At 44.1% G+C, this 25,648-nt stretch overlaps 1 protein-coding gene across 11 annotated transcripts; it reads left to right on the forward strand.

Moving 5' to 3' along the window:
- The first annotated feature begins 102 nt into the window (after positions 1-102).
- ATG13 (autophagy related 13) lies at positions 103-24,875 on the forward strand. Of its 11 annotated transcripts, none has more exons than XM_064462612.1 (18): positions 104-516; positions 6,188-6,269; positions 7,071-7,151; positions 7,801-7,920; positions 8,337-8,383; positions 8,938-9,078; positions 10,169-10,209; positions 10,750-10,846; positions 11,200-11,298; positions 12,022-12,112; positions 14,532-14,630; positions 15,723-15,833; positions 16,919-17,052; positions 18,249-18,333; positions 19,074-19,151; positions 19,451-19,567; positions 20,014-20,142; positions 24,458-24,875. In XM_064462612.1, exons 2-18 carry the CDS (start codon positions 6,201-6,203, stop codon positions 24,554-24,556), a joined length of 1,638 nt encoding a protein of 545 aa, XP_064318682.1. In that variant the 5' UTR covers positions 104-516; positions 6,188-6,200; the 3' UTR covers positions 24,557-24,875. The 11 variants fall into 11 exon arrangements, with proteins under 11 accessions (XP_064318683.1, XP_064318682.1, XP_064318685.1 ...); XM_064462610.1 differs by having other exon boundaries at positions 108-516; positions 18,249-18,366; XM_064462611.1 differs by lacking the exon at positions 24,458-24,875 and adding an exon at positions 21,329-24,388 and having other exon boundaries at positions 111-516; positions 18,249-18,366.
- Positions 24,876-25,648: the final 773 nt, after the last annotated feature.

Genomic DNA, 25,648 nt, shown 5'->3' on the forward strand with positions numbered 1-25,648 from the left:
GCGCTGCCCCTTTTTTACGCCGGGCCCGGTTCCATTCCCTGCCGGTCCGGGGCGCCGCGGGTGGGCGGGCGGTGAGCCGCGGCGGTTCCGTGTGGAAAGTGCGGCCGCGGACACCCCGGCACCTCCCTGCCCCCTCCCTCCCTCCGTCCCTCCGCCCGCCAGCAGCGGATGAAAACAAACAGCGATGGCGGCGGGGTGCAGGCCGTGGCACTGAGGGCACCGGCGGCCTGACCGACCCCTACGGGAGCTGGCCGGCCGCGAGATCCCCGGGCGCCGGCACCGAGGAGGAGGAGGAGGAGACGGAGACGGCGGAGGGGCCGCCGGGACTTAGAGGGGCCGGGCGCGGGGCCCGGGCCCGGGACACCCCCCTCCATCCCTCCCTCCGTCCATCCCCCGTGCACCGCCGGGTCGCTGAGGAGACGCCGGGGCACGGCGGGGGAGCCGGGCGGCCGGGCCCCACTCGGGCAGCCGGGCCTGCGCTAGGGATGAGCCGCCAGCACCGCCGCCCCCGCGCAGGTACCGGGGCCGGGGGCACTGCGGGCGGCCCTTCGCGGGAAGGGGTCGGGACGTGGGGCTCTGCAGCCTTTGGCTGCACATTCGTGTCTCCATTTTAGTTTCGCTTCGCTGCTCGCTTAGGCCGGGGTTTGCTGGAGCCGTGTTGCAGCGGCAGCAAAGGCGGGCCCGGTGCCCCACGGCCACTTGGGCTTTGTTTCCGAACGGCTGGTGGCTGTCAGCGGAAACCGGGAAGGATGTGGCCCCTTGAAATCTCTCCAGGTGGTGTCCTTTAAAACCAAAATGCTTGTTAGAAATAGCAGAACTTCAGGCCCCACAGTCCATTGTATAGTTTTCCTCTAAGGTGCGAGTTTTCTGTGTTTTAGGAAAGATCGTGGGTTTACAAATCGTTCCTTCCTGTGTGGCTCTTAGGGCACCACCAGAGTCGTTCCCATCATAGAACCGTTAAGGTTGGAAAAGACCTCTAGGATCTTCAAATCAGTCTGCCAACCCAACTCCCCCATGCCTCCTAAACCACATCCCCAAGTGCTATTTCTAAATGTTTTTGTGAACACAATTGAACATTGATTCAGTGGGAGCAGAGACACCTTTCATGTCAGTGAACAGGTAGAAAAGGGACGCTTTGGACTAAGCCTACAAACTGCCTCCTTACAAATCTAAAAAGTGGTGTGACTAGGCACATTGCTACACAGTAAATATGGTAAATTACTGCCTTAGCTGAAAATTAGTTGGCTATGCAGATGAAGTTTAGAGCTTCTCCACATTATTGCAGGAGTGGCCTGACCTGGTGGAACCCTCCTTCTTGTGGCAAGAAATAAGGTCATTGAGATGAGCCAGGCTGTATTTAGATGTCCGGAAGGATCATACAGGATCACCTTATTTCGCTGAAATGGCATTGGATAATCTCAACTTTTCGGAAAGTTATTCACACCGAAGTTGAGACCTGGTGATTCTGTTGGTGGTTGTAGTACAGGGTAGGTAGAAGCAGGTTCTGGTTTAGTCTGTATACTTTGGCCTGACAAACAAATTGAGAGGATGGACCTTTGAACTGACACCATTTTTAGACCTTAGGGAAGTACAGAATGTAACTGCTGGTCAACAGCAATTACTTAATTTTGTTCTTAAGCCAGTGGAGCTGGCAGTGCTGGCTTTAGTAAGATATTTCCTGAGCTGAAAGTCATTTTTTGGTTATAAAGTAAATCTATTTCCTCATCAGCAGGAAAAATTGCCTCTTTATCAGTCAAAACTTAAAGGCCCTGTGGTTCACCATATGGTTGATTTAATCAGAAGATCTACATTATGTGAAACAGTTTTTCTGCTAGAATCTACTCTTGTCTTCTCTTTAAAAAATCCATAAACTTTAAAGAATGAGAGTGGCACACCTTAAAATTTAGAACTGTTCCTGCCCCCTCCCACTCCCCACGTTTCTGACTAACCTACTAAGAATGTGAAATGGAGATTAATTTTAGTAATTTTAGGATACTGGAGTTTGACTTGAAGGCCTAGCCTCGAAACAGAGCACTGTCTTTATGGAGATCTTTTTATAGTTGCTTATTAACATGCTCAAAATACCTGCTTGCAGTGAAGCTTTGTGGTCATTGAAGGGTATGTTCTAGGAAAGCTTTCTCGGCAGTCAAGCCTATTTATCAAAGGCACTCTATTAAAAGCTTCAAAAACTTCCATTTGCTTCTTGTTTACCTGCATGATTCAATGAGTTTTTTTTCTGGAGCTTCACACAGGACATCCTTAGAGATTGGATTTGGCTCCTGTATTAAAAAAGAAGTTCTGAAAGAGCGGTAGGGACAAGGTGTGCCCAGCCTGGGGGGCACAGGCAGGTAACCAGGAACGTACAGCTGGGGTAAGAGCTGTCCAAAGCCACCTGCTTACAGTGACAGCCCTTCTTGTTTCTTCCCTTTGGTCTTTTCAGTTTCACTCTGGGGTAGGAAGCATGAGTAATTATTTTGCATTGGTAAATATGTGTTTGAAAGGAAAGCACAGTGACTTCAAGTTGTAGCAGCCGTGGCTCAGAGTGAGATCTCAGAGGAGGGAGATGGTGGAAGCAGCCTTTCCCCAGCAGCAATAATAACGCCTGGTACGTGTCAGGTGCTTCTCCTTTCCATTTATGTACGTGAGTGCCAAACAGATGTGCACGCTAAATCCCCCCATATGAAGCAGATACTGTAATGCAGGTGTGCACGGGTTTCGTGCTGCTGTGCCCCTGTTGTGCACCCAGGTTACAGGTACTAGCAGGCAGTGGGGCTGCAGCTGTTGGATGGCACACTGGTAGCTGCACTTTCTCTGGGCTGTACCAAGGCATGAAGGGGAGGGCTCTTGCAGTTCATTGCATCATGCAAATAGGGTGCCATCAGCTTATGCTGATGTGTCCTTCTCCTTGGAGAAAGAGAGTATAAATACCGATAGGGTGTATAAGGTGCAACACTTAGATGTTAAACTGTTAGATAAGCCTAGCATTCTTCTCTGCCTCATAATCTTGTGAGAAAGATTAAGGCTTTAGTCAAAAGACCCCCATGTGGCAGTTCTCCTTTGAACATCTGTCTCTGATGTTTCTGTTCAGAGGAAGGGGGAGACAAAGGCATGTAAGTAAAGGCAACAGTATGGAAATGGATGTTGCAGGGAGACAAAGCAAAAAGCCACACGGCCAAGATGCTTGTTTTCATTTGCAAACAGCCTATGTGTAAGACTAAAGCAGTGAGGTATCAGTTTACTTAAGGAATTACTTGGTTGAGGGGGAATCAGTCATCTGTGGGTTTCTGACCTAGACCAAAGGTTACTTCCTTCTAGCTGTTGTTCAGTGTAAAATTAGATGGTGTCTTCCTAGAGCTAAACATATGCCCAGATTCTGGCACTTAACAAGAAGCCATGCTGGTGTTGCAACATGCAGGACCTGGGAAGTTGAATGAGTTTGGTGGAACTAAGTCGAAAGAATTTCCTTCCTGTTCAGGTCAGCTGGTGGCAGCTAACCTGAAGGTAGTGAGGCATTTTTGTAAATAAAATGTTCATTGTAATTGTAGGCCTGTCCTGAGTCTTACCAAGAATGATTCTAAAGGTGAACTCTGTCCTAAGACTTAGCAGATCTCAGATGATCACCAGGGGCCCTCCTGCAAAAATGAGGGGATGGTGGTCATCACATGACAGCCCTGAGACATGTCAGGAGCTGAGCTCCAAGGTCCCAGTTTCCCCCTGAAATTACAGATCCCTAACAGGAAACCTTGGCTGATACTTTATGCTCTGCTTTAGGCTCTGGTGAGTCAACTGTTGCTGGCATTTGGATCTTGAGAAGTAGGAGTATGAATCTCCATGTTTCATGAATGTTACAGATAGTTTGAGATCTCGCAAGGAAGAATACCAATTCTTCTGCAGGAGGGCAGAACTGTGAAGCTCTCATTCTTTGGACCCTGAATCTAAGATATAGCTGTGGTGACTGTTTCTCTCCCCTCTAGAGATGTTTGGGTATATAGTCATTAGAACTGATTTCTGTCCTGCAGAGAACCATGTTGATGATCTGCTTTTTTTCCTTTCCTGACAGACCAGTGAGCCTGACACCTATTAGTTCTGAAGTGTGTTGCAATAGTCAATACCAGAATTCTTTTCCAGCTCCATAAGCCAAACACAGGTGCTTTATTTGACAGCTCTCCTACAACATCAGGATATATACTTCCTTGCACCTTTCTCCAGGGGTCACATAGAAATGCCCTCTCACTTCTTTTCCCATTAAAAGCTAACTTGATTTTTCTTGGTATTTAAATGTCAGCATTCTCTTTGCTGAGAAAAAGATGAAATGTTTTTAATGCAGTATTTTATTGGCCTATCAGCCAGGTTTTGCTGTAGATCTCAAGTCCCCTTGACCCTTATGGTGCTTTACTTAGTTAAGTCAAAAGAATAATAATGGGTCATTCTCACCTATTGTTTTTTTAGTGGGAGGTGTCTATACTAAAAGCTTATGTTGTTTAAGTTAGAGCCCGACAACAATTAAACATCTAGCACATGAAGTGCTGACTTCCTTTTGCGTCCCCCCCACAGTAGAAAAGATCTGTAAACTCCCATCTAGCGGAGGGAAAGACAGGGGAAAAAAGTATAATACTTTTGATGAGGAGGTTAAAGCATCCAAAGGATAATTTGATAATGCATCTAATGTTGAATTGCTTGTGTTGTTAGTTCTCAAATGAAATTAAAATTTGTAATGAGAACAGTACAACGCTATGTAGTATGAATGTAGCCTAGGAACTTTGAACCGTATTAGATGTCCAGCTTTTCTTTTATAGAGTTATTCAGAAAGCAGTGCTCTTCTCTGTAAAATGCTCTATAAATTGCAGTACTTTTATTTAGCAGCCTGTCTCGGATGGTGCTCCTAAAGCATTACTTAAAATAGGTCTTTACTGCTATTAAGTGAGATAATTTAAATAGAAGTTCTGGATGTGCATAGTCATTAAAGATTATAAAATATTTTCTGTGTGAACAGGGCTATTAGTCCCTTTGTCCTGCTAAGCTTAATTTGGATGAATAGCATACTCTGCTGCAAGTTCAGTCTTTGCTTAAATATTGAACACAGAGTAACCTTGTGCATAGCAGCTGCTCGTGCTCGCTGACCTTAGACTACCAACGTTTCTGTGATAAGCAGCACATTCCCACAAATACATGTTTGACAAGCTGCTTCAGGCTGATTAGCTGTCGCAAAACAAAACAGCAACAAGAATTGAGTGAATTAATACTTTGAAGGCTTACGAGCAAAAAATACAATTAATGCTGCTAATTAAGGCATTTCTCCCCATGGTCTCTATATGATTATTAACTTACACATGAAGAAACTGAGAGACAGAAAAATTGTGATTTAGCCCAGTCCATGTGACACGATGGTGGCAGAAATCTCATTAGTGCCTTGGCCTGCCTCACTTCAGGCGCTGTGCATTATATTGCTAGAATCAATCGCAACTTGAAAAACAAGGCAGCGTGAATGTGGAAGCTAAGTATTTGTTGTCAGAGCTTTCAACAGATGCAGAGAATTTGGGCCTATCCCTTGGCAAAAATGTGTCTTTTCAGTTGGTTGTAGGTAAATTTGTAGCTGTACAAGTTTACTGCAAGCAGTATTTGTGGGAAGTAAAGAAGCAGTGTAGCCCGTTCCAGCAATGGTTTATTATAGAGATTTCAGTATTTGCTGAAATACCGTTGGAATACTGTTCTTAGAATTTCAGACTCAATGATTTGGCTCGGTTTTGACCAGTGCCGGTAACTGAATTTATTTCTGAATTTATTTCTGAAGCAGAGACCGCTGTGTCTGGATATCTCGGTGTAGAATCTAACCAGTGTGGTGTTGGGGTGTTTTGGGTTTTTGGTTTAGTTTCAGGGTTGTTGTTTTTTTTTTTTTTAATTGAGCTAGCAAAATCAAAGAACTTGTACCCAGTTTTAATTGTGAGCCCCCTTTCTTGTTTCTTTTCTAGTGTCTTTTGCACTGACCAGATAAACTATTCATGCACATTTATACCTTGTGCCCACTGCCCAAAGTTCTTAGCATGTTAGGAGTTTGACAGGCATGGGCCTTTGGTGCTTATCATTTCTTTTGAGGTAGCCTCTAATGGCAAAATATTTTGAAATCTTGAAATCCAAACAGAAGGCTGAAGGAGGAGGACTTCATTCCCATGCCTGTGCTATATTTCAGATTGCCATATGCAATGGATACTGATCTCGGTTCCCAGGACAGGAAGGACCTGGACAAGTTCATCAAGTTCTTTGCTTTAAAGGTAACTTTTTCTTCTGTGGTCAAACGCCTCTTCTTTCTTGCTCAGTAAAAGCCATACTTGCTGTGGCTAGAGTAACAAGGTTGCGGTTTGGGGTTTTTTTTTGTTTGTTTTTGCTAAAGACCAAAGCAAGAAAAGCTGATATCAAATTTAGGAGATTACTGAGAATAACTAGAAAAACGTCTTTTCCCCTTTTTTCCTACCTTCAATTCCTCTTTCTTCCCCAGAAGTGTCCTGCTGTAGAATCAGTGACAGGCACTTCACACCTCTGTCAGCTTTGGGCTCCTATCCCACACATCTAACCATCTAACTGTTAGTATTTTATGTTGGACTCCACTCTTTCTTTTCAGCCTATCTAAATCTTTATATTGAATCAAAAGCAATAATACCAGGATGTTCTTTTCAATTATGTTGATACGTAATTATAAAATTTGGCTTTGCTTGGTACATAGATATAAGTAGATACTCTGACAATGGCTATGCTGTAAATGTACAGATTGTCTTGACTTCCGTTTATGTGACCAGGTTCAGGATATAGCTGTAAATTTTATTTCAGTATTACTGAAAACTGTGCAATTCCTGATCGCAAAATTGACGTAGTCGCCTCATGTTGTTACAGAGATAAGTCAGCTTAAAATGAATTTAAATTGATTAGACCTGAAGATTAGCATAGCAAACCCTACTCCTCTACATCCTGGTCAGCCCCTTTTTTTTTTAACCTTGGAATTTGTCTAGCTCAGGTTCTGAAATGAGGGCTCTGCCAAGCTCAAAACATGAGTGTGTATCTTTCCCTTTCAATTCCAGACAGTACAAGTAATTGTCCAGGCCCGACTTGGAGAGAAAATCTGTACCCGATCGTCATCCTCCCCAACAGGCTCTGACTGGGTAAAGTCGTCTTTTTTTTAAAGCAATGCTGTAACTGTTGGGGTTTTTGCTTGTGTGCGCGCGCACGTGTGTTGAGAACACAGTGTAGTTGTTATAGTTTTGTGTAGACTATAATAACTATTCATAGAATAACTACTATATTCAATTATCTTCATTGGTGATACGGCTTTTTGTTGTTCACATGCAACAAGCCACTCTGGGCTCTTAAGGGCTGACTGATTAGAGGAGAGAAAAATGACACCTCTCAGCAGCTCCTGCCAGCTAAGGCATGTTTCCAAGATTTGCTGGGGGTAGGGCAACGAGTTCTTTTCTGCCAGAAGTTTGCAACTCTGCAATTGAGGACTTCGTAGTAGTGGGCTTTATTAAAATTGAAGAGACTTTAGATACTCTGTGGGTGAAGATGGGACTGAGCGAGGGAAAAGGAACATGATTTTTATGGCAGGATCAAGAAAAACATTTGAATTAGCAGCCAGGGAAACATTTGCAAATATGCAAAGCCTGAGCCCATCTGGGAATTTTCTTTTTCATAAATATTTCAGATGATACTGACCTAGTATGTTATATAGGGGTCTATGAGTGTGTCTGTAGTGTACCATTAGGCAGTTTTTCAAATAAATAAAAAAATTGATTAATCTCTTTCATTCTGCAGTTCAATTTGGCAATCAAAGATATACCAGAGGTTACTCATGAAGCAAAGAAAGCCCTGGCAGGACAACTCCCTGCTGTTGGACGATCCATGTGTGTGGAGATTTCTCTCAAAACCTCAGAGGTGAGAACTGAGTCAGAAGAGATGTCATTTTTGTTTTTACTTGGATCTTAAGTCACCTACCAGAGCTCCTGTCCTTTAGTCCAAGCAATGTAAAACTTTCTTAGTTTACTAAGTTAGGTAGTATACTAATGAAAAGAAATGGATTGTTTAACAGAAGCAATTCACTGCAAATATCTGAGGCCAAACACTCAAATGATAGAGCAGATAAATTTAGTTTCTTAGACCATGAAGAGCTTAGCCGTTCTGAGGAAGGTATTCCCTCAGGTGATCAAGTTGTACAGCAAGACTTCCAGCGCACCTTTTTCTGTTGTTGCATTACAAGAAAGTGGGAGCCAGGAGAAACATCTTCATTGAGAGGTGTGAAAAGATTTGTGTTCTGAAATGAGCCTGTGTTTGCCATCCTTTCTCTGATCCAGGGGGACTCCATGGAGCTGGAAATCTGGTGTCTAGAAATGAATGAAAAGTAAGTGCATTCTTCACACTTTTGTGTGTGTGTGTATGTTTGTTTTAGCTGATGAAATGGGGAGGCATGCCCGATGCATGGTGATGAATGAGCACATGTCGGCTGTGCGGCCTGGAACGCAGGGAAGCCCCCTCTTTGTCTAGTGCAGCAGTCCAACTGTTCAGTATTGGTGCCAAGAAAATAGACTAGTAATTTCATTCCTTCTTCGTTCTTCCACTACAACTGGTATGCTTCCTCAGATACAAGAATTCATACACTCAGTAACGACAGATGTTTTTAATACTGAAAAGATGCTTCTGTCTAGTAGAAGGCTGCATGGTGTTTTTCAGCAATTGCTTCTACAACAGGTGACTAGATTGAATTAGGACTCCTAGCTGGTTGGTCAGTAATGGGTAGTGACACATGGGCTTTATTTTATAATTTTGACGATAAAACTGATCTTAAATAATTGTCCCAGACTGACTTTGATTTTGAAAAAGTTAAAAAACAAACAACCAAACCCAAACAACTTAGTTGGGAACAAAAGACTATTTTTTTCCCTTTCTGTTCTATAGGTGTGACAAAGAAATCAAAGTTTCATACACCGTATACAACAGGCTGTCTCTACTGCTGAAGTCTTTGCTTGCTATAACCAGGGTAACTCCAGCCTACAGACTCTCACGGAAGCAAGGCCATGAATATGTAATATTGTACAGGTAAAGCAGAATATGAAATTCCCAATTTGAAATGCAAATGGCAGAGACTCTAGACTTGCACAGTGTAACTGCAAATGTGGTAAAAAGGGATGAGTGATAATAAATACAAAATATTTGGATTTAACTACTACTGATCAGTGTCGGAAGAGAACTTTGGGCTATATATTACCTTATAGCCTCCATCTGAGCCATTGAAAGAAAAACTAAGCACAGGCTGTGTATTGCTGTTCGCCTACCATGTTGAGAAGAGTACAAAAATTCTACATGCAAGCACTGGTTAAATTGCTTATTATCCTCCAATTGTTCACTGTCTAGCCCGTATTGGATAAATGCCTGTCTGCGTTGCACATAACTTCAACGCATACTTTAGCAGTATAGATTCAGACTCTCTCCTGCTATTCCATGTTAAAGATGCATCCTCAGCTCCACTTGCTGTAGTTCTTGCAGTTTATTTACCCAAATATTGACTTCAAATCTGTTTAGCCTGTGAGATCTGACTGGCTTGTGGTTCATGGTTATCACCTTCCAGTCTTTGGTTTCGGCTTTGAGAAAAGCCTGACATGTTTGCATAGCTAATTTATATGATTCTAAACCTCAGGTTTGTTATTGTTTGCACAGCTGAGAACTCAAAAAGAAAACCCAGCCATTTCTTCATTTTTGCCTCCATTGCTGGTTTGGCATATAGTTAAGAGCAGGTCTCTTTACAGCACAGGTAATCTTTTCCATTGTGTGATGAGTATCAGCTTTTAGACTCAGACCTGCCTGTGGAGTCTATATCACTTCACATTTTTGCTCTGAACTGTAGACTTGCCACAGAGGCTTTAAAAACTTGAAGAGAAATTTCTGATTAGACCACCATTTTCTCTTTGTTTTTCTTTTTATGTGACATGTCTTCCTCTGAAGTAGCTGGAAGGTTTTTTGAGATGGACATTCTAGCCACTTCTTTTGTTTTGTTTTTGTGTGGTTTTTTTTTCTAAAGAGGAAAAGGAATTCCAGCCTTTCAACTCATAAAATTAAGTAAGTAATAAGGATACATATTGCATTATGTCCCCAGTGGACCTAATACCTTTTCTTTTTCCTTTTCCTGCAGGATATATTTTGGTGAAGTGCAACTGAGTGGCTTGGGAGAAGGTATGATTAGGCAACAGACACAAACTAGAGCAGAACTGTTGTCTCTATTGGTTAGCCATTTATTACTCTTCCTAAATGCCATAAGAAAAATTAAGCCTGAAGTTTACATGTGCTTTTTATCTGGATCCACCAGTGAAGGGTTGTTTCATAAGGTGACAGGTATAATGGTGGTACTCTGAGAAACTCTAGGGTGATTGCCATTTTGACTCTTAAGTGATCCAGAACTGAAATGAGAGTACGGAAGTATGTTGGTAAGGGACAGGACTGGTAAAGGAGATCATGATCTACTCATGAACAAGAAGAACTTGAGAGCAGTATTTTAGACCAAGATAGGAAGCAACATCAGAAGTCTTGTAGATGAAGCCTACCAGCAAGGCAACCTAGTGCTGCTGTTTTGTTGTGGGTTCTATATGTGTCTTTCGAGTTTGGATTGCAAGGGATAATGGAAACGCTATAGAAATAAGACAATGTAACCTCAGAAGAGAAAAGTATGGAACATAAATAATCAGTGAGACTGATAATCATTCCTTAACCTTATAGGTTTCCAGACGGTACGTGTTGGGACAGTGGGTACTCCAGTGGGCACCATCACTTTGTCTTGTGCCTACAGAATCAACCTTGCCTTCATGTCAACCAGGTGAGAAAATGTGATCATGCCAGAAAACGTTTTACAATAATGTATTATTAAACCCCTCATATTATGAGCCTCTGAATTTTTCCCTTCTGCTTATCCTTTCCTGCTGAGATTCTCCTTCATGGAGAATACTCCCTCTCATGCTTAAGTCTTGCAGAAAGGGGAGTATTTGGGTAGCCCTGAGCCAGACTGTGGAACTCCAAATTGTTGATGCATGCTTGGAGTTGCAGGGTTGAATTTTAAGGAAAAATGCTCTGGTCCCATTAACAGATGCAAGGGTTTTCTGTGAGGGCACCATGAACTGGGGTGAGAGTAGAGAGAAGCAGCCAATAACACCATTGCTTGTTGCCTTGCAGGCAGTTTGAGAGGACCCCTCCTATCATGGGGATTATCATTGATCACTTTGTGGACCGTCCCTATCCCAGCTCTTCACCCATGCATCCCTGCAATTACAGGTGAGGAAATACTGAGTTGAAGTCATGGGCCATGGTGAAGGCATCAGTTATGCCCAAATACAGAGCCTTTTCCACTACTTGCTGACTGCATGGGAAGGGAGGCTGGAGGATTCCTGTCAATCATATTGACATGTTTGAGCATATAAGGAAGGGTGACATCTTTCTTCTCACACCTAGAAGGCTGAGTGCAGCAAGCCCCAGTATTTTCCCAAATTCCTTACAGAAGCACTTGGACACAAAGGATGTTTAACCTTGTTGTCTTTGGGAATTTGAAAGTGTAATCCTCCTGTAGAACTACATGTCCAGAGGCACACATCTCTGGATATTTCAACTGGCAAAAGATCAGAGTTTAATTTCTCTTTGTAGATGAGAGGTTTGCCTTCTCTAAAATGCATGTGAGGGCACCGAGGTTGGGACCAGTGGTATTGTTTGACAATGGTTCTGTAAACACCAAAGCCAGTAGCATTAGCTGGTATAACCTTTAGTTAAAAGAACAGAGGGAAGTATTTCTATCTGGGGTAGCAGAGGAGCGCCTTGGGAAAATTAAAGTTTTGTTACCTTTTTTTTCCTCAGTTCTGTCAGTAGATGAGAGCCCTTCATAATTTTCCTTTCAACTCCACCCAAATACTCTCAACCTCCCTGCAGTGTTTGTCCCAGTGTGTTTTACTATTTGTTTTAAGGAATATTTCCAGTTAGAAAGCTTTTCTTTTCTTGCCGCTTTAGAGCTGGTGAGGACAATGGTGCAGTATGCCCTTCAGTAGAAGATTCCCAAGAAGTGTGTACCACATCTTTTTCAACCTCTCCTCCGTCTCAGGTAAGAGAAACCAGGCTCTATTTACTCCTAGATAGAACAATCACTGTTAGCATAGTGTGCATACTCCTGCATCAACTACAGTGCAAACCTCCTTTCCTTTTAATTAGCAGCCTCCTGCTGCTAATTAAAATTTAATGTGTGGATTATTTATGTTGCTACAGTCTGAGTGAAACCTAGTTAGATACTAATTTCAAAAAAATGCTAGGGGACTAGAAAGACTGGGTTACTGAGAAATATTAAAAGAACCTACTCCCGTAGCTGGACTGATATGTACTTGAAGAGGATGGCAGTGTACTTATGCATTCACATATCAATACTACCAGAAGAGGAATTCAAGAGAATGATGCCAGGCAGCATAAGTAGAGGGAACAGACTGATACTGAGAAAGAAATGCTGAAATATCAAGAAAATGCTTATGGCGCAGTCATATTTTCTGCATTGCAGAATGGAAGAGCAGGAAAAAGACAAAAGCTGTATTTGTTGCACCATCTGAAAGTAGTTGGGGCAGCAGGAATAAGTATCAGCAAACAAATTGGGTCATAGTATTGAATTAGGGACTTAATACTCTATCCTTCCACCTATCCATGCAAATTCCATTTAAGTTTCAATCTTAAAATGCAAAATGGTTTCCTTCTGAATATAAAAAACCAGAAACTCCAATTCCTCCTTCTTTACTGTGCTTACATGTCTGACTCCACAATTCCCTATTTTGAAGACTTGGCCAGATTCGCAGTTGTCCTATAGCTTTAAATATTCAGGAATGTCCTGCCTTGTTGTCCAGACAAGCAGATGGTTCTACTGATCTTTAAAGACAATCTAAAGTCTCTTTTGCTGTCGATGTGAAACACAGAATGAAGTATAACTGAAATGCTGTTCCAAACTGAAAGAATTTGCTATGGGTCTTTCCACTGCTTCAGAGGAATTCATATGACTGATTTAGCAGAATGTATTCTACTGTATGAATAAGCTAGAAATGAGCTTTTCTTAGGAAGCATTTTTGTGCTGAGTGGATTTTGGGTGACAGGGCATCAGGCAATGTTGAACTAATCGGCCAGCACTCACGGTAAGTCTGATGGAATAAAGCTTTTCTTATTCTGCAATAGACAGCTCAGGAGATGAGTTTGTGGCCAACTTGTGTCCTGCCTTTTCACAAAATGGGTTAAGTGCAAAAGGTTTCATAAGGAAACCTGCACTGCTGGCTTGCTCGTGCCAGTGTTACTTAACAGGAATAGCGCACATAAGTACGCTGAAGTTGAGGTTTCCCCAGGGGACTTGAAGCTTTCGTGTCACTGAGGGGAAAAGCTTTATGAAACTGACTGAACCATGAGGATTCACATTAAGTATGAGCCTAGACTCTTCCTTCTCCTGTGGCTCATAGTTGCCTTATGCTGCGTGCTTATTTATAAAGCAACTGCCAGTCTTTGTTACCACGGTTAGAATTTGAAGGCTGTCTTGGCAGAGTGGCCTCTGTAAGTTAGAAGGAAAAAAAAGGTTAATTTCTTTCTCCAGCTTTCTATATGCAACTTAATATTTGGGAAAATACTCCAAACTGTGTGGTTGTGTAAGCAAATTGTCCAAATCTCTGCCTGCCTTCCCAGTAAAAATGAGGCCTAACCTGAGTGATACAAGGGAATAGGTGTTACCTTCTCCCTGTGAGCTTACCTAGCATGTCTGTGTGTGGTGTGGAGTAGCCCAAAGTGTTACCCATGGGTAATACACAGAAAGGAAGCTTTCCTAAAACTGGGAACTGTTGGTAGGGAAATGACGGCAAGGAGGTATGGGAGTGACCCAGATTTGCATTGCCCTTTTGGCGTTAGTACCCTCAGTGAGACAGCGTTTACTTCTGGAGCGTCACTCTTGTTGACAGAATTCTCTCATCACATCAATGTGTTTGAACTGCACTTTAGTCTGGGTCCCCTTTATTCTAAGGGTGCAGCACAGACCTGCCAAGATATGATCCCTCAGAATGCTAGAAGATTAGGAGTAGGTATGGATGGACAGTATTGAAAGACATGTAATTTGTACATTCTGAAAAAAAAAAACCCTATTCTTGGCTTTTTCTGGCATCTGCTCAGCCTTCTCCTTGCTGATTGGCTGGTACCAATTCTAATTAGCTGTGGATCGGAGTCTCTGGCAGTTACTTTCTGTCAGTGTTTACTGGAGTCTAAAATATTACCAGTGTTGAGATTGGAAAACAGTCAATTCTTTACAAAACAAACGTGTTTCTGGCAATACTGAGGCTTCTGCTCTATGTGTAGGTGTGGCTGCTGCAGCCAAAACCTCTTCACTAGCATTCAGTTCATCCGACTCTTTATAGTTCTTTTCTGAAGTCCTTCTCTCTCTCTGTTTTTTTTCTCTCTCTCCCCCCTCTCATTCTCTCTCTTTTCCTTGTTTCCTCTGTGTGTCTGTCTGTGCACAGTGTGTTTTTACTGTCACAAAGGCACATTTTCAGACCCCTCCACCTGTGGTGACGGACACCTTGAAGGTCCCAGTGATGGGACTGGCCTTTTCACATCAAGTGAGTTGTCAACAGAATATGCTATACATGGCCAGATATAGTTCTGGTGTGACAGAACAAATAAAGTGTCAAATTTGACAACGTGGAATGTTTGTTGTGCATGGGAAAGGCTAGTGAAACCAAAATGGGCCAGGAACGTTATTGTGACTGTCTGCCTAAAGGCCTTTGCAGATGAAGCTCTCCCAAAGACAGGACAAGCACCCCTAAACAAACAACAGCTGTTGCAAGGATAGTTAGTGAAAGACACAGGTAGTAAGGTACAGCGCTGAGTGTTTTCTTTTAACAGCCAGCGTCCCTAGAACATGCACATCATTAGTGCCCTCTCCAGCTTAACCAGCCTCGTGTGAATCCAAGTGCCGTTCATCTTTCAGACCCCTGTAAATGACGTCAAGCGTTGGTGCCGCTGGAGCATCACACACAGAGCTCTGAAAGAAGTGTTCCTCTTGAGGTCAAGCAAGCTAAAACAGGGCAGTTTTATTTAATCCGACCAGCTGCATTTCTCCCTGGGTTGTGTAAGGAATTGTCCTGGGTTTCACTGCTTCCAGCACTTCATTCCTAAAGCAGTATCACGGGTTAGCTTCCCAGTTCTCTTTACCTAGCATGTTTATGGGACTAGCACTGTATTCTTTGGCTGAAGCTATTTAAAGAGGCCGTGAAGATCAGCTGGTTTAGTGTGCTATGAGAATGGATTCAAACAGTTGATAATGAAGTTGCTTTGGGGGAAAAAAATATTAGCTCTTTAGTAAGTTGATGGTGGCATTCATGCTTTTGAATTGTATGCGAAACAAGCAGAGCTTCTCTGTGACTGGATGTCAGGCATACATTGCACAGCCTCCTCCTATGTGTGTAGGAACCAAGTCTTATATTCTTGTCAAGGCCCAGACTTAGTCCCCTGCAATAAGAACTTTTTAGAGTAATAACCTTCATTATTGATTCCAATGAAAGTCTATCATCCTTCTGCCAGCCTGAAATGCTGTGCCTCTGACTTTTCCTGTTGCTTCTTCAGTGACTGATGATTATTCAGACTGTGGGGCATTCCCCTTCTTCTCTCCTCTCCCTTTGCCCTTCTTGTTTTTTTCTCTTCTTTCTTAGCTTTCCAGCTCTCGCCTTTCCTATCAGCCTGCTGCCCTGGGAGCTGGATCAGCTGACATGGGGTATCCTGTACTCTTTGCTGGTGGCTTGAATGCTGCACACCCTCACCAGGTACTTGTACAGGGTAGAACAAGCGTGGCTGGCATTGCAACCGTTCGTGTCACTTGTACATCTGAGAGAGGCCTTGAAACTAGTGCATGGATTCGTATCCTGTCTGTCAGGAATGAAAAGAATGTAAGGTAAATATAGAGAAAGCACAAGTTGCACAGGAGCTGGGAACTGGCTCCTCAGCTTCCCTGTCTTTACTGGGGTAGGGATCATGTGGAAAAACAATGCCAAGAGAGCAGGCACCAGACCTGTTTGCCTGCACGAACGTGTCACCGATTCCAACCTTTGGCTGTCATACAAAGCCGCTGCCTCTGTAGCTGTCCAGGCACAGCAGTGTATCCTGTGCCTAGGCTACACTGACAGCTGTACTGGCATATTTGCATCCAATCATCAGACAATTGAGCAAAGTTGACAGGAGTCTTTTTCTGCCTGTGATGTTGCTGCTACACCAGTTTTGCTGACACAGCGATGGTAGAACAGAACAGAATAGACTCTTTCAGTTGGAAGGGATCTGCAGTGACCATCTGCTCCAACTGCCTGACCACTTTGGGGCTGACCAAGTTAAAGGATGTTATTAAGGTCATTTTCTTAAACACTGACAGGCTTGGGGCATTGACCAATGGGAAGCCTGTTCCAGGGTTTGACCACACTCTCGGTAAAGAAATTATTCCTAATGTCCAGTCTAAACCTCCCCTGGCACAGCTCTGAACCTTTCCCAGGTGTCCTGTCCCTGGATCCCAGGGAGAAGAGATCAATACCTCCCTCTCCACGTTGCCTCCTCAGGAAGCTCCATAGCAAGAGGATATGATTTCCCCCCTGCCTGCCTCTACTCGAAGCAGAGGACCTATGGCCAGGGAGCTCTGCAGTGTAAAACAGGCCTGAAGTGGAGTAGAAAGGGAATAAAACAAGTCTGTACTGTGGTGATCACCTTCTACTTGACACCTCTCTCGGGCTGATGCAGGCTAGAGCCTGGCTGTATCTCAAAACGCCCACAACTTAGTCCCGATATGACAGAATCTGCTCTGTACTGCACTGTGGTGGGGACCTGATTTTGAGCTTTCTAACTTGACCATTCCTCTCCATCTCAGTTGATTGGTCCAGGCAAAGAGGGGGGAGTTCCCCCGATTCACAGCCAGCCAGCACACGGCACTCAAGCCGACCAAGAGAGGACGTGCACCCCACTGGATGGAGTCCACTACTCAGCAGCTACTCCTTCTAGTAGGTAGGTTGGTTTTAGATGATTCACCACTTGTGCTAGCCCGTTATATATCCTATTAAGATAAAACTTCTTTTTTTCAGCTTTTTATCTATTGTTTGTAGCGTAACTACTGTCTTTCCAGCCCCCAAAACAACTAGCAGCTTTGTGCCTTTCTCCAAACAACCACCTCGCTCATCTACTTACAGGTGCTAGTCGCTGTAACATCCTTGCAACTTCTGTTATGTCAACTTTAACTTCAGCATCAATTTTATGTTTTTTAATCTCTCTACTGGTTTTGCTGATTGTAAAACAACAAGATGAAGTAAGTTCACAAGAGAGTCTTAAATTCTGCAGAGACTTAGTGTGAATCGTTATGAAAACCAGTTGTAGTTACGTCAACTCTGTTCACTATTTTATTAAGAAACTTTAGGCACAAACTTAATTAAAAGGACACAATGTCCTAAATTACCTCCCTCTCACTAACTAAATCCTTCTTTTTTTTTTGGTCACCATATCTATTTCTTGTGAAGTCTGTCTTGGGGTCACATATGCCTGAGTCAAATAACTTAAGCAGAAATTTTACTATGAGGAAACAAAAAAATCATAGTTGCACTAGTATTTTCCTGGGTTTGCTATCCACGTAGTCCTCTTGCCAGAAGATCAAACCATTTTTTTGTTTGTTTGTTTTAAAGTTCTGAATACCTGTGGTAGGGAAAAAAAAAAAACAGGTCATAAAAATAACTAATAGCCATGCAGTGAATGAATGATACTGGCAGCGGCTGTCGTGATGTATTAGACTGCTGCCTTTGTAACCTGAGTGACAGATACAATTCTGGTTCTTGCCCTCACCTCCTGACAGATCTGTGACTACTGTATTACTGAAAAAATAATAGTAATGAACAGGAATTGCTGCGAATGTGCACATTCTGAAGTTAAAAGTCCATCTCCAAAAAGAAAGGCCTATTTTACTTGGCAGCAACTTTTCATTCAAGTAAAGAGTTTTTGTCCAGCTTTAAGGAAAAATCAGGTTCCACGAGTGTTCCATTCCCCTTCTGTGCTCACGACTGAGGAGGAAAGTGTGGTACAAGGACAGAGATTTCTATTGTCCTCCTTTCAATATTAGGAGTAAACCCAGAAAAATGAAGGAGTCTTGTAAAGCATGTGATTTGTCTGTATTGTTCGTGCCAGGAGTCACTAATTAGTTTATTTTCCTCCCCCAGCGAGGACACAGAAACAGTATCAAACAGCAGTGAAGGGAAGTGTGGCTCCCCACATGACCTTTTGGAGACCATCTTTATTCGGAAGGTGGGAGCTTTTGTCAACAAACCCATTAACCAGGTAACTAGCAGTAGATATTCTCAGATGGGAGAAGCAGGGTATTGTGCCCTCTGTTCCTCCACAGAGGAGCAAAAAGCATCCCAATGCCAGGGCAACCCTGGAGACAGAGAATGCATATTCCTGCCTGCTGCATTTCCCCACAAGACCTGGTCATAGGCTTGTTTTTCATAACATCCTTTTAGGAGGTGACAGCATTGAATTTGCCCCACTTTGCCAGCACCCTATTTGGGTATGGAAGACTTAATACTCCACATGGGTCTCTCAGTGATCCACCACTACCACAGGTTCATAAATTGGGGAAGCTGGTAGCAAGCGTCCCTTCCTTGAAGAGACCAGTTCATTGCCAGTAAGCAAGTATTTAAGCTCAGCTAGGGCAGCTTAGAGATCTGCCCAGTTCCTAGGACCCTCTTCTGGGCCTTTTGGGTGGACGAAGGAGAATTGTTTGAATTTGTACCGGTTGGTTAATCCTTGCCAATATTATACAAGATGTATATAAGCAATTCCACCTCAGGGTATCTATCTGCATTAGGTCAGCTAAGTGCAATCTCTCTATTTTATGCCTTTTAAATGAGGTTGTCAGTCTCCTGTCTAACTGCTGACATGATCTTGGGCAATTTTTAGAAGGTCTGAAAAAGACTTCCAGTATCCTTTTCTGTGCTGGGTAAGCAGAGCATCTTAGTGAAATTCTGTTTGCTGAATCTCCTCAGGTGACCATGGCCAACTTAGACATTCCTTTTGCCATGTTTGCTCCCAAGAATGTTGAGCTGGAAGATAACGACCCCATGGTAAGCCTCTTCCAGAGGTATAATATGTGCCTTCTCAGCATCCCTCATACAACATCCATGCTATTCCCTACCTTGAATACACTTGTTTTTTGAACAACCACCTAGATAATTCAGATTTGTTTGGCTTCAAGAAAACTCTGTGTTGAGTCTTGGGCTCTCTAGATGTGCAAATAACAGTATGTGTTTTGCTGCCCCTGCTGTAGCATGCATTTATTGTCCAACCTTCTAACTGCCCCCACGCTGTCAAAGACAGATGTGATCATGAGATCATTACTCACCATCTTTGATTTCTTGGGCAGGTCAATCCTCCTGACTCCCCAGAAGCTGAATCTCCTCTACAAGGCAGCTTACACTCGGAGGGCTCCAGTGGCAGCAGCACAGGGAACACCCATGACGACTTTGTTATGATTGACTTTGTAAGTGCCCTCATTGGTGCTTCACATACCTGCATCTTAGATGGGCTTCAGGTGCTAGTACCATGGCAAATGATGTAAGAGTGGTTTTCATTGGGGGTAGAAAAGACCCGTGATTCCAAACTAGAACTTGACAGTCCCAAAATTGCAGACACTGATACTCAGAACCAACAGCCTCAAATTACTCCTTCGGTTCCCTACCAACACCTGGGCTTGGTGTCCTGTCTTTAATGCCTAAAGGAGCCAGATTCCAAGGAAATGTTCTCTTCCAAGCACTCAGGCAAGCACAGATCTTGGCTGTTCTTCAGTTACTTACTCTGCATTATCGCAGCAGCAGTTGTAATGCCAAGATGTTTAGTGACAGCAGGTAATGACTTTACCTGAGATTATGGCAAAAGGGAAACCAATGCCTCTGAATGGTAATTAACAGCATTAACTTCCGATTCTAGAAACCAGCATTTTCAAAAGATGACATTCTTCCAATGGACCTGGGGACATTTTACCGAGAGTTTCAGAACCCCCCTCAACTCAGCAGCCTCTCCTTTGACATTGGAGCGCAGTCCATGGCAGAGGATTTGGTATGGAACCCTGAGATTTCTGTTTGTGGGGATCATATGTACTTTATAATGCTCTCCCTAGTCCCAGTTTGAAAAAAGTCACATCTTCATAGAATCACAGAGTGGTTTGGGTCGGAAGGGACCTTTAAAGGCCATCTAGTCCCCTGTGAGCAGGGACATCTTCCACTAGACCAGGTCGCTCAGTGCCCCGTCCAGCCTGACCTGGAATGTTTCCAGGGATGGGGCATCCACCACCTCTCTGGGCAGCCTGTGCCAGCGCTTCACCACCCTCATTGTAAAAAGTATCTTCCTTATGGCCAGTCTAAATCTACCCTTCTTTACTTTAAAACCATCACCCCTTGTCCTGCCACAACAGGCCTTGCTAAAGAGATTGTCCCCACCCTTCCTACAGCCCCCCTTTACGTACTGAAAGGCTGCAATAAGGTCTCCCCGCAGCCTCCCCTTCCCCAGGCTGAACGACCCCAGCTCTCTCAGCCTGCCTTTGTAGGAGAGGTGCTCCAGCCCTCGGATCATTTTTGTGGCCTCCTCTGGACCTGCTCCAACAGCTCCATGTCTTTCATGTCCCTCTCAGAAGAGAGACTCTGCCCAAAGGGGTTCCCTCACTAATATGTTCCAGTCAAATGCTAATTTGTTTGTGGCACACCTGAGCCTCTAAAACTGGTGTGTTCATCTTCAAGCTGAAAGCTGCTGCCACATGCTTGTTGAGGCTGTCATTGAAACCCCCAAAACTAATCCTACCTGAGGTGTCAAACTTAGTCTAGGCCTGATCTTGCAGCCTGAGCAGAGGTAAAATCCTGGCGTGGCTGGTGAAAGTCACATCTGGGCGAGCGCTGCATCGGGCTCACAGGCATTGTAACGTACTGTGGGGAAAAATGAATACCAAAGGCTGCAAGTGACTTAAAGGCAGTGACACGAGGAGGTTACTGTGCTGCAGCTGGTGGTGAGAATTGCACAAGGGCCCAGCGCACCTGCTGTTCCTGCAGAACAAACACGCCCTGGGCAGAGCGCCCTTCTCAGGGTTACTTGCCGGATGCTGCCAGAGGACTCCTGGCTTTGTGCATGTGGGAGGGGGAGCCCGGAGCAGTGGAGAGGGGTTGTGTGACTCAGAATTTTTACCTGTGTGTTTAAAGCTTCCTTTTAGCCACTGTGAATGAGCCCTGATCTGCACCCTTCTTCACCCTTCCAGGACTCGTTACCAGAGAAGCTGGCAGTCCATGAGAAAAATGTCAAAGAGTTTGATGCCTTTGTAGAAACCTTGCAGTGAAGCTGTCTTCCAGTTTTGCTGCAGCGGTTCTTCTTCCTCACAGTATCCTGGAGAATGACATCGACAAATATCTCTGTTGCCCCATGCTCTGCCTTTTGCCTCACTTTGACTAGTTCCTTCCATCAAGTGAGCTTTCTTTGATTGCTCTCTTCAACAGCAGATACAGCTCACCTACTGATTTTCCTCAGCGATACCACCACATAGTTCTGGACCACTTTTCTGCTGACGGTCAGGTTTAAATTTAAGACTGCAGTAGGGACACATGAAGTCCAAACTCCAGTGTATGAATCTAATTTTCTCCTCAGTCTCTGTTCTGTGTAGAGGGGCTTTGTGAAAAGTTGCCATATGCTTCCTCCAAGGGTCCTATGGTATAAGTTCCCTAGGTGTAGCTTCTTGCTAACAGACTTTTTCCTACAGTCTCCAATCCTATTAGAGCGTAGAAAGCTTTGGCTCGTTTCCAGGGTCTGTGAGTTCAGCAGATTCAACAGTTTTAAGTCTGGGACATCCATTCCGCAGAACAGGGCATTTCATCCTGACTTTGGTGTGCCTGGAGCCCAGGGAGAGACGTCCGTTTTGGGACCTGCCTAATACAAGTTAACTTTGTTTTCCTGCTTCTGAGGAACTGGGTCTCTGCACAGTCGTTTTATGTGAGGCCTTCTGTTAATGCTGGCTGAGAGGCGGGAGTGAAATTACAGAAGCGCTTTCCACGTTTCCTTCCTGAGCACACTGACACTTGGCCACGCTGAGTTTACCAGCGTTGACTGTTGGCACACCTGCATGTAGCAGCTGTGATGATGCTGAATTCATAGTCTCTGCTTCCGAAATGTAACTGTAAATACTAGGAATCCTATGTCTTTAGGGTTATGTAACTAGGAGTCTTAGTCCAAGATTTCTTTCCTCTAACCCTTGCAAACCTTCCTGCTTTATGGTTAATAGATTATCTTAAGGATCAAGAAATATTTATTGCTTTTAAAGAAACCTATATTTAAAATATGTTCTGTTTTCATGTAGTAGTGCAGGTCATTCTGCCCTGGATCACTGCAGACAGCAAGTGTGCCGTGGAACCTTGGCCAGTGAGACTGGTCTCTCTGCAGGAAAATATCTGAGATATTTATTTTCTAAGACAGATTTGATTATTCTAATATAATACTCTCTTTTGGGGACTGCATGGCCATTACATCCAGTCAGGGCCCAGTGATAGAATGAAACGCACACACCAGAGTAGTGGAGTGGCAGGGACTTGGTAAAAAGCTGTATTCTGATAGGCACGGATGAATCTGCAGTGTTCTTCAGCCATTCAGAAGGCAGCTTCTTTAAAGAAGCACATTTTCAGGAGCTTATGGTACTTTTTAATCAGCTGGCTTTTGATGAGCTGAAATGTTATTTTTGTAATGATCTGGCTATCAACAGCGTGACGGGCTGGCAGCGCTCTGTGGTCGACTGGGCTGTGGCGTGCCTTCTGCCTGATGTAAGGGTGGGAGGAGAGACAGTGACACTAAATAGAAATGTAGATAAGGTAGGTCTTGTGGTTCTCTCCTTCCGGGTGTAACTAGAGCGAGCAATTGCAAGACTGCCCTTACTGTCCTAAAACACTTTTTTCCCCCCCCTTCTCCAGAAGTTAGGGTGTGTTACCTCAGTACTCAGGAACCATCTTTATTTCCTGATAGTGGCTGAGTAACCAGCCTTCTTGTTAGTGCAATGTGGCAGCTTCTTCAACTTAGCTGCATTCTTAATCAAAAGCGATTGCTAGCAGCTGACGGGGGAAGGCACCTCCTCTCTAGAACACTATTTCTGTGCTACTGCTAGAGTAAGGAGCCAAGTTTGGAACAGAGCTTATTGTAAGGTCAGAGCAACATGATGCTGTGAACTGCAACTTTTTTGCTGCGCGAGGTGTTCGGTGGGAGGCCATGTGAGCTCTAAAACTGTACGTAAGAGCTTCATTGAAGGAAAGCTACCCCCACCAGAACCTTCTGAGCTTACTCAACCAATTCAACTTTTCAGCAACCTCACATAGAATTTGCTTAGTCCTTACAAAATAAGACGCACGGACATTTACAAAAGCTTCCAAGATAAACAGCTCTCAAGAGGGCTTAAGTTACGTGGGCTTTAACAAATGCTTGACCCCCACAGCCAGAGCCACCTTGTTTTACAGGTGGAAAGGGTCACAGAAGGGTGCAGGAACACAGGGAAGTAACGGATGGGCTGGCTCTCACCTCTGCTTTGGAAGTTGGTGTCTGCCACCTTGTAGGAAGTAGCTTACAGGGAGGTGGCTGCTGTCGCCTTTCTCTTAACATACAGGCTGTGCCTGGGGGAGTGATACGATCATTTGTTGGTTCACGCTGTATTCATAGAGAAGAATAGACTTGGCTGAACTCCATCTAGGCAGAGCTACTGCTGGCCTCTTCTCATGCTGACAAGCTCGGGAGTTGGCAGAAAGCATGCCGTTCTTGCTAAGCCTGGCCCAATGGTCCCAAGCCAACTAGCTGTGCTTGGTTGTTGATGCAGTTCCTAACATGGCTATACCTCCCACATCTCACAAGGCAGAATGTCAGTATGGCACAGGGTTTTTTTTTTTTTAACTTCAAAAGGCTGGAAATTTGCCAACATACGCTGCTAGTGTTGAGCTGGATGGCCCACAGCGATAAAGAGATTCTCTAGGACTGAGTTATGTGCCTCTTTTCTGGACATTCCTCAGTTTCAACACATAGTTGCTACATCTAGGCTCCAAGTTCCCAGACCACTGCGCAAATACTCTGCTTCAGGAAAGATCTAGCTGCTGCTGTGGCCTGCCACAAGTTGGGTTATGAAGGCTGTTTATTTTAGCAGTTGCCTGCTCAATTCTATATCAAGGACAGAATGTATGTAGCTGCTGGTATTTTGGGTGAAGGGGAAGGCTCCTAAAAGTTATATTGTTTTGGAAATAGTCTCCAATGTACTTCAAATATTCAAAGAATTTCCAATAAAACTTTTACCTAAGCAACACGCTCTGCTTTTCACCACGTGTAGTGACAGCTCTGGGACAACCCCAACCTCTCACACTTTCTCCTGCAGGAAAGGGGCTGGTCAGAGAGCCGCCTGTCAGCGCAGGATCGAGCAGGTTGCCGCCTCCAACAGAGGGTAAAATGCACTGGTGTGTTACAGTTGGCGTAGTCCTCAGGATCCTGGTGAGACCACCTTACTGGAAGGAGGAGAGCAAGGAGGAGACAGAACAGGTGCCTGGCCAGTCCCCAATGCAGGCGTGGGGAACAGTCACAGTGTCTGGCCCTGGTGACCTCCCCAGTGAGCTGGGAAACCAAATTGCCTGGATGTCCTGTCCCAGCTGAAATATTAACTTGCCTCCAAAAGAAGGGGGTGGGAAAAGGGGGAAAAAAAAACCCCACCAGCAGAATTTGCATTGTACTTGGTTGCTGCTACGTGCTTAATGTTTTGATCTGATAGAAGAGGCTAATAAAAGTGTGGAAGGAACTAGTGTGGGCGTCCCAGCAGCAAATGCTGGTGAAGGAGCTTGGTGCTTGCAGCATGCAATTCATGCCTGTCTGATAACCAAACTTCACTGCTGTGTTCTCGTCTTGCTTGCGGTTAATCCCATACAACATGTGCTCTCAGGTAAGGTGCTCACACCTTCCCTTCAAAGGAAAGACAAGCTAGGAAAAAAGCCGTGTGTAAATGTAACAACTGCTGATTCAAGCTGCAGTGTAAAGGGAGTCTGGTTGTTCTAAAGATGGGACAGTGGATGAAATGGCACGAATGGTGAGGAAAAAAAGAGAAAAATGCATGTATTCAAAGCTTCTATGAAGGGAAATAGTCCAGCTTGGGGAACAGGATAACTGTTAAAAGCAATCCTTTCTTAATCGTATCTTCAGGAGGTAACGCAGTAACCCGAGTAACCCATTGAAACCTTATAGATCCTGATCTGTCTACATCAGCTGCATGTGTATGCAGGTGTATTTACACATACCATTTCATGCACTTACCAGAGAGCCTGCACAAGGTGGGGAGAGAGGGATTGATGGCAAACTCACATAAACTGTCCCGAGGGATCTGGGCCTTACTACAGGGCCTTCAGTTCCTTCCCTCTTCACCATGTCACCAGCACGACAAGGGATTGGAAAAACCATCAGCAAATAAGTGACAAAGTAAACAGTCATAGAAGCATGATTAATCACCAAGGTCACGAACAATCAAATACCATCCAACTGCGAGCCTATTGTATGTATTTATAGAAAGAAAAATGTTCTTAGA

Source organism: Phalacrocorax carbo, chromosome 10, assembly GCF_963921805.1.
Source record: "Phalacrocorax carbo chromosome 10, bPhaCar2.1, whole genome shotgun sequence".
NCBI lineage: Eukaryota > Metazoa > Chordata > Aves > Suliformes > Phalacrocoracidae > Phalacrocorax > Phalacrocorax carbo.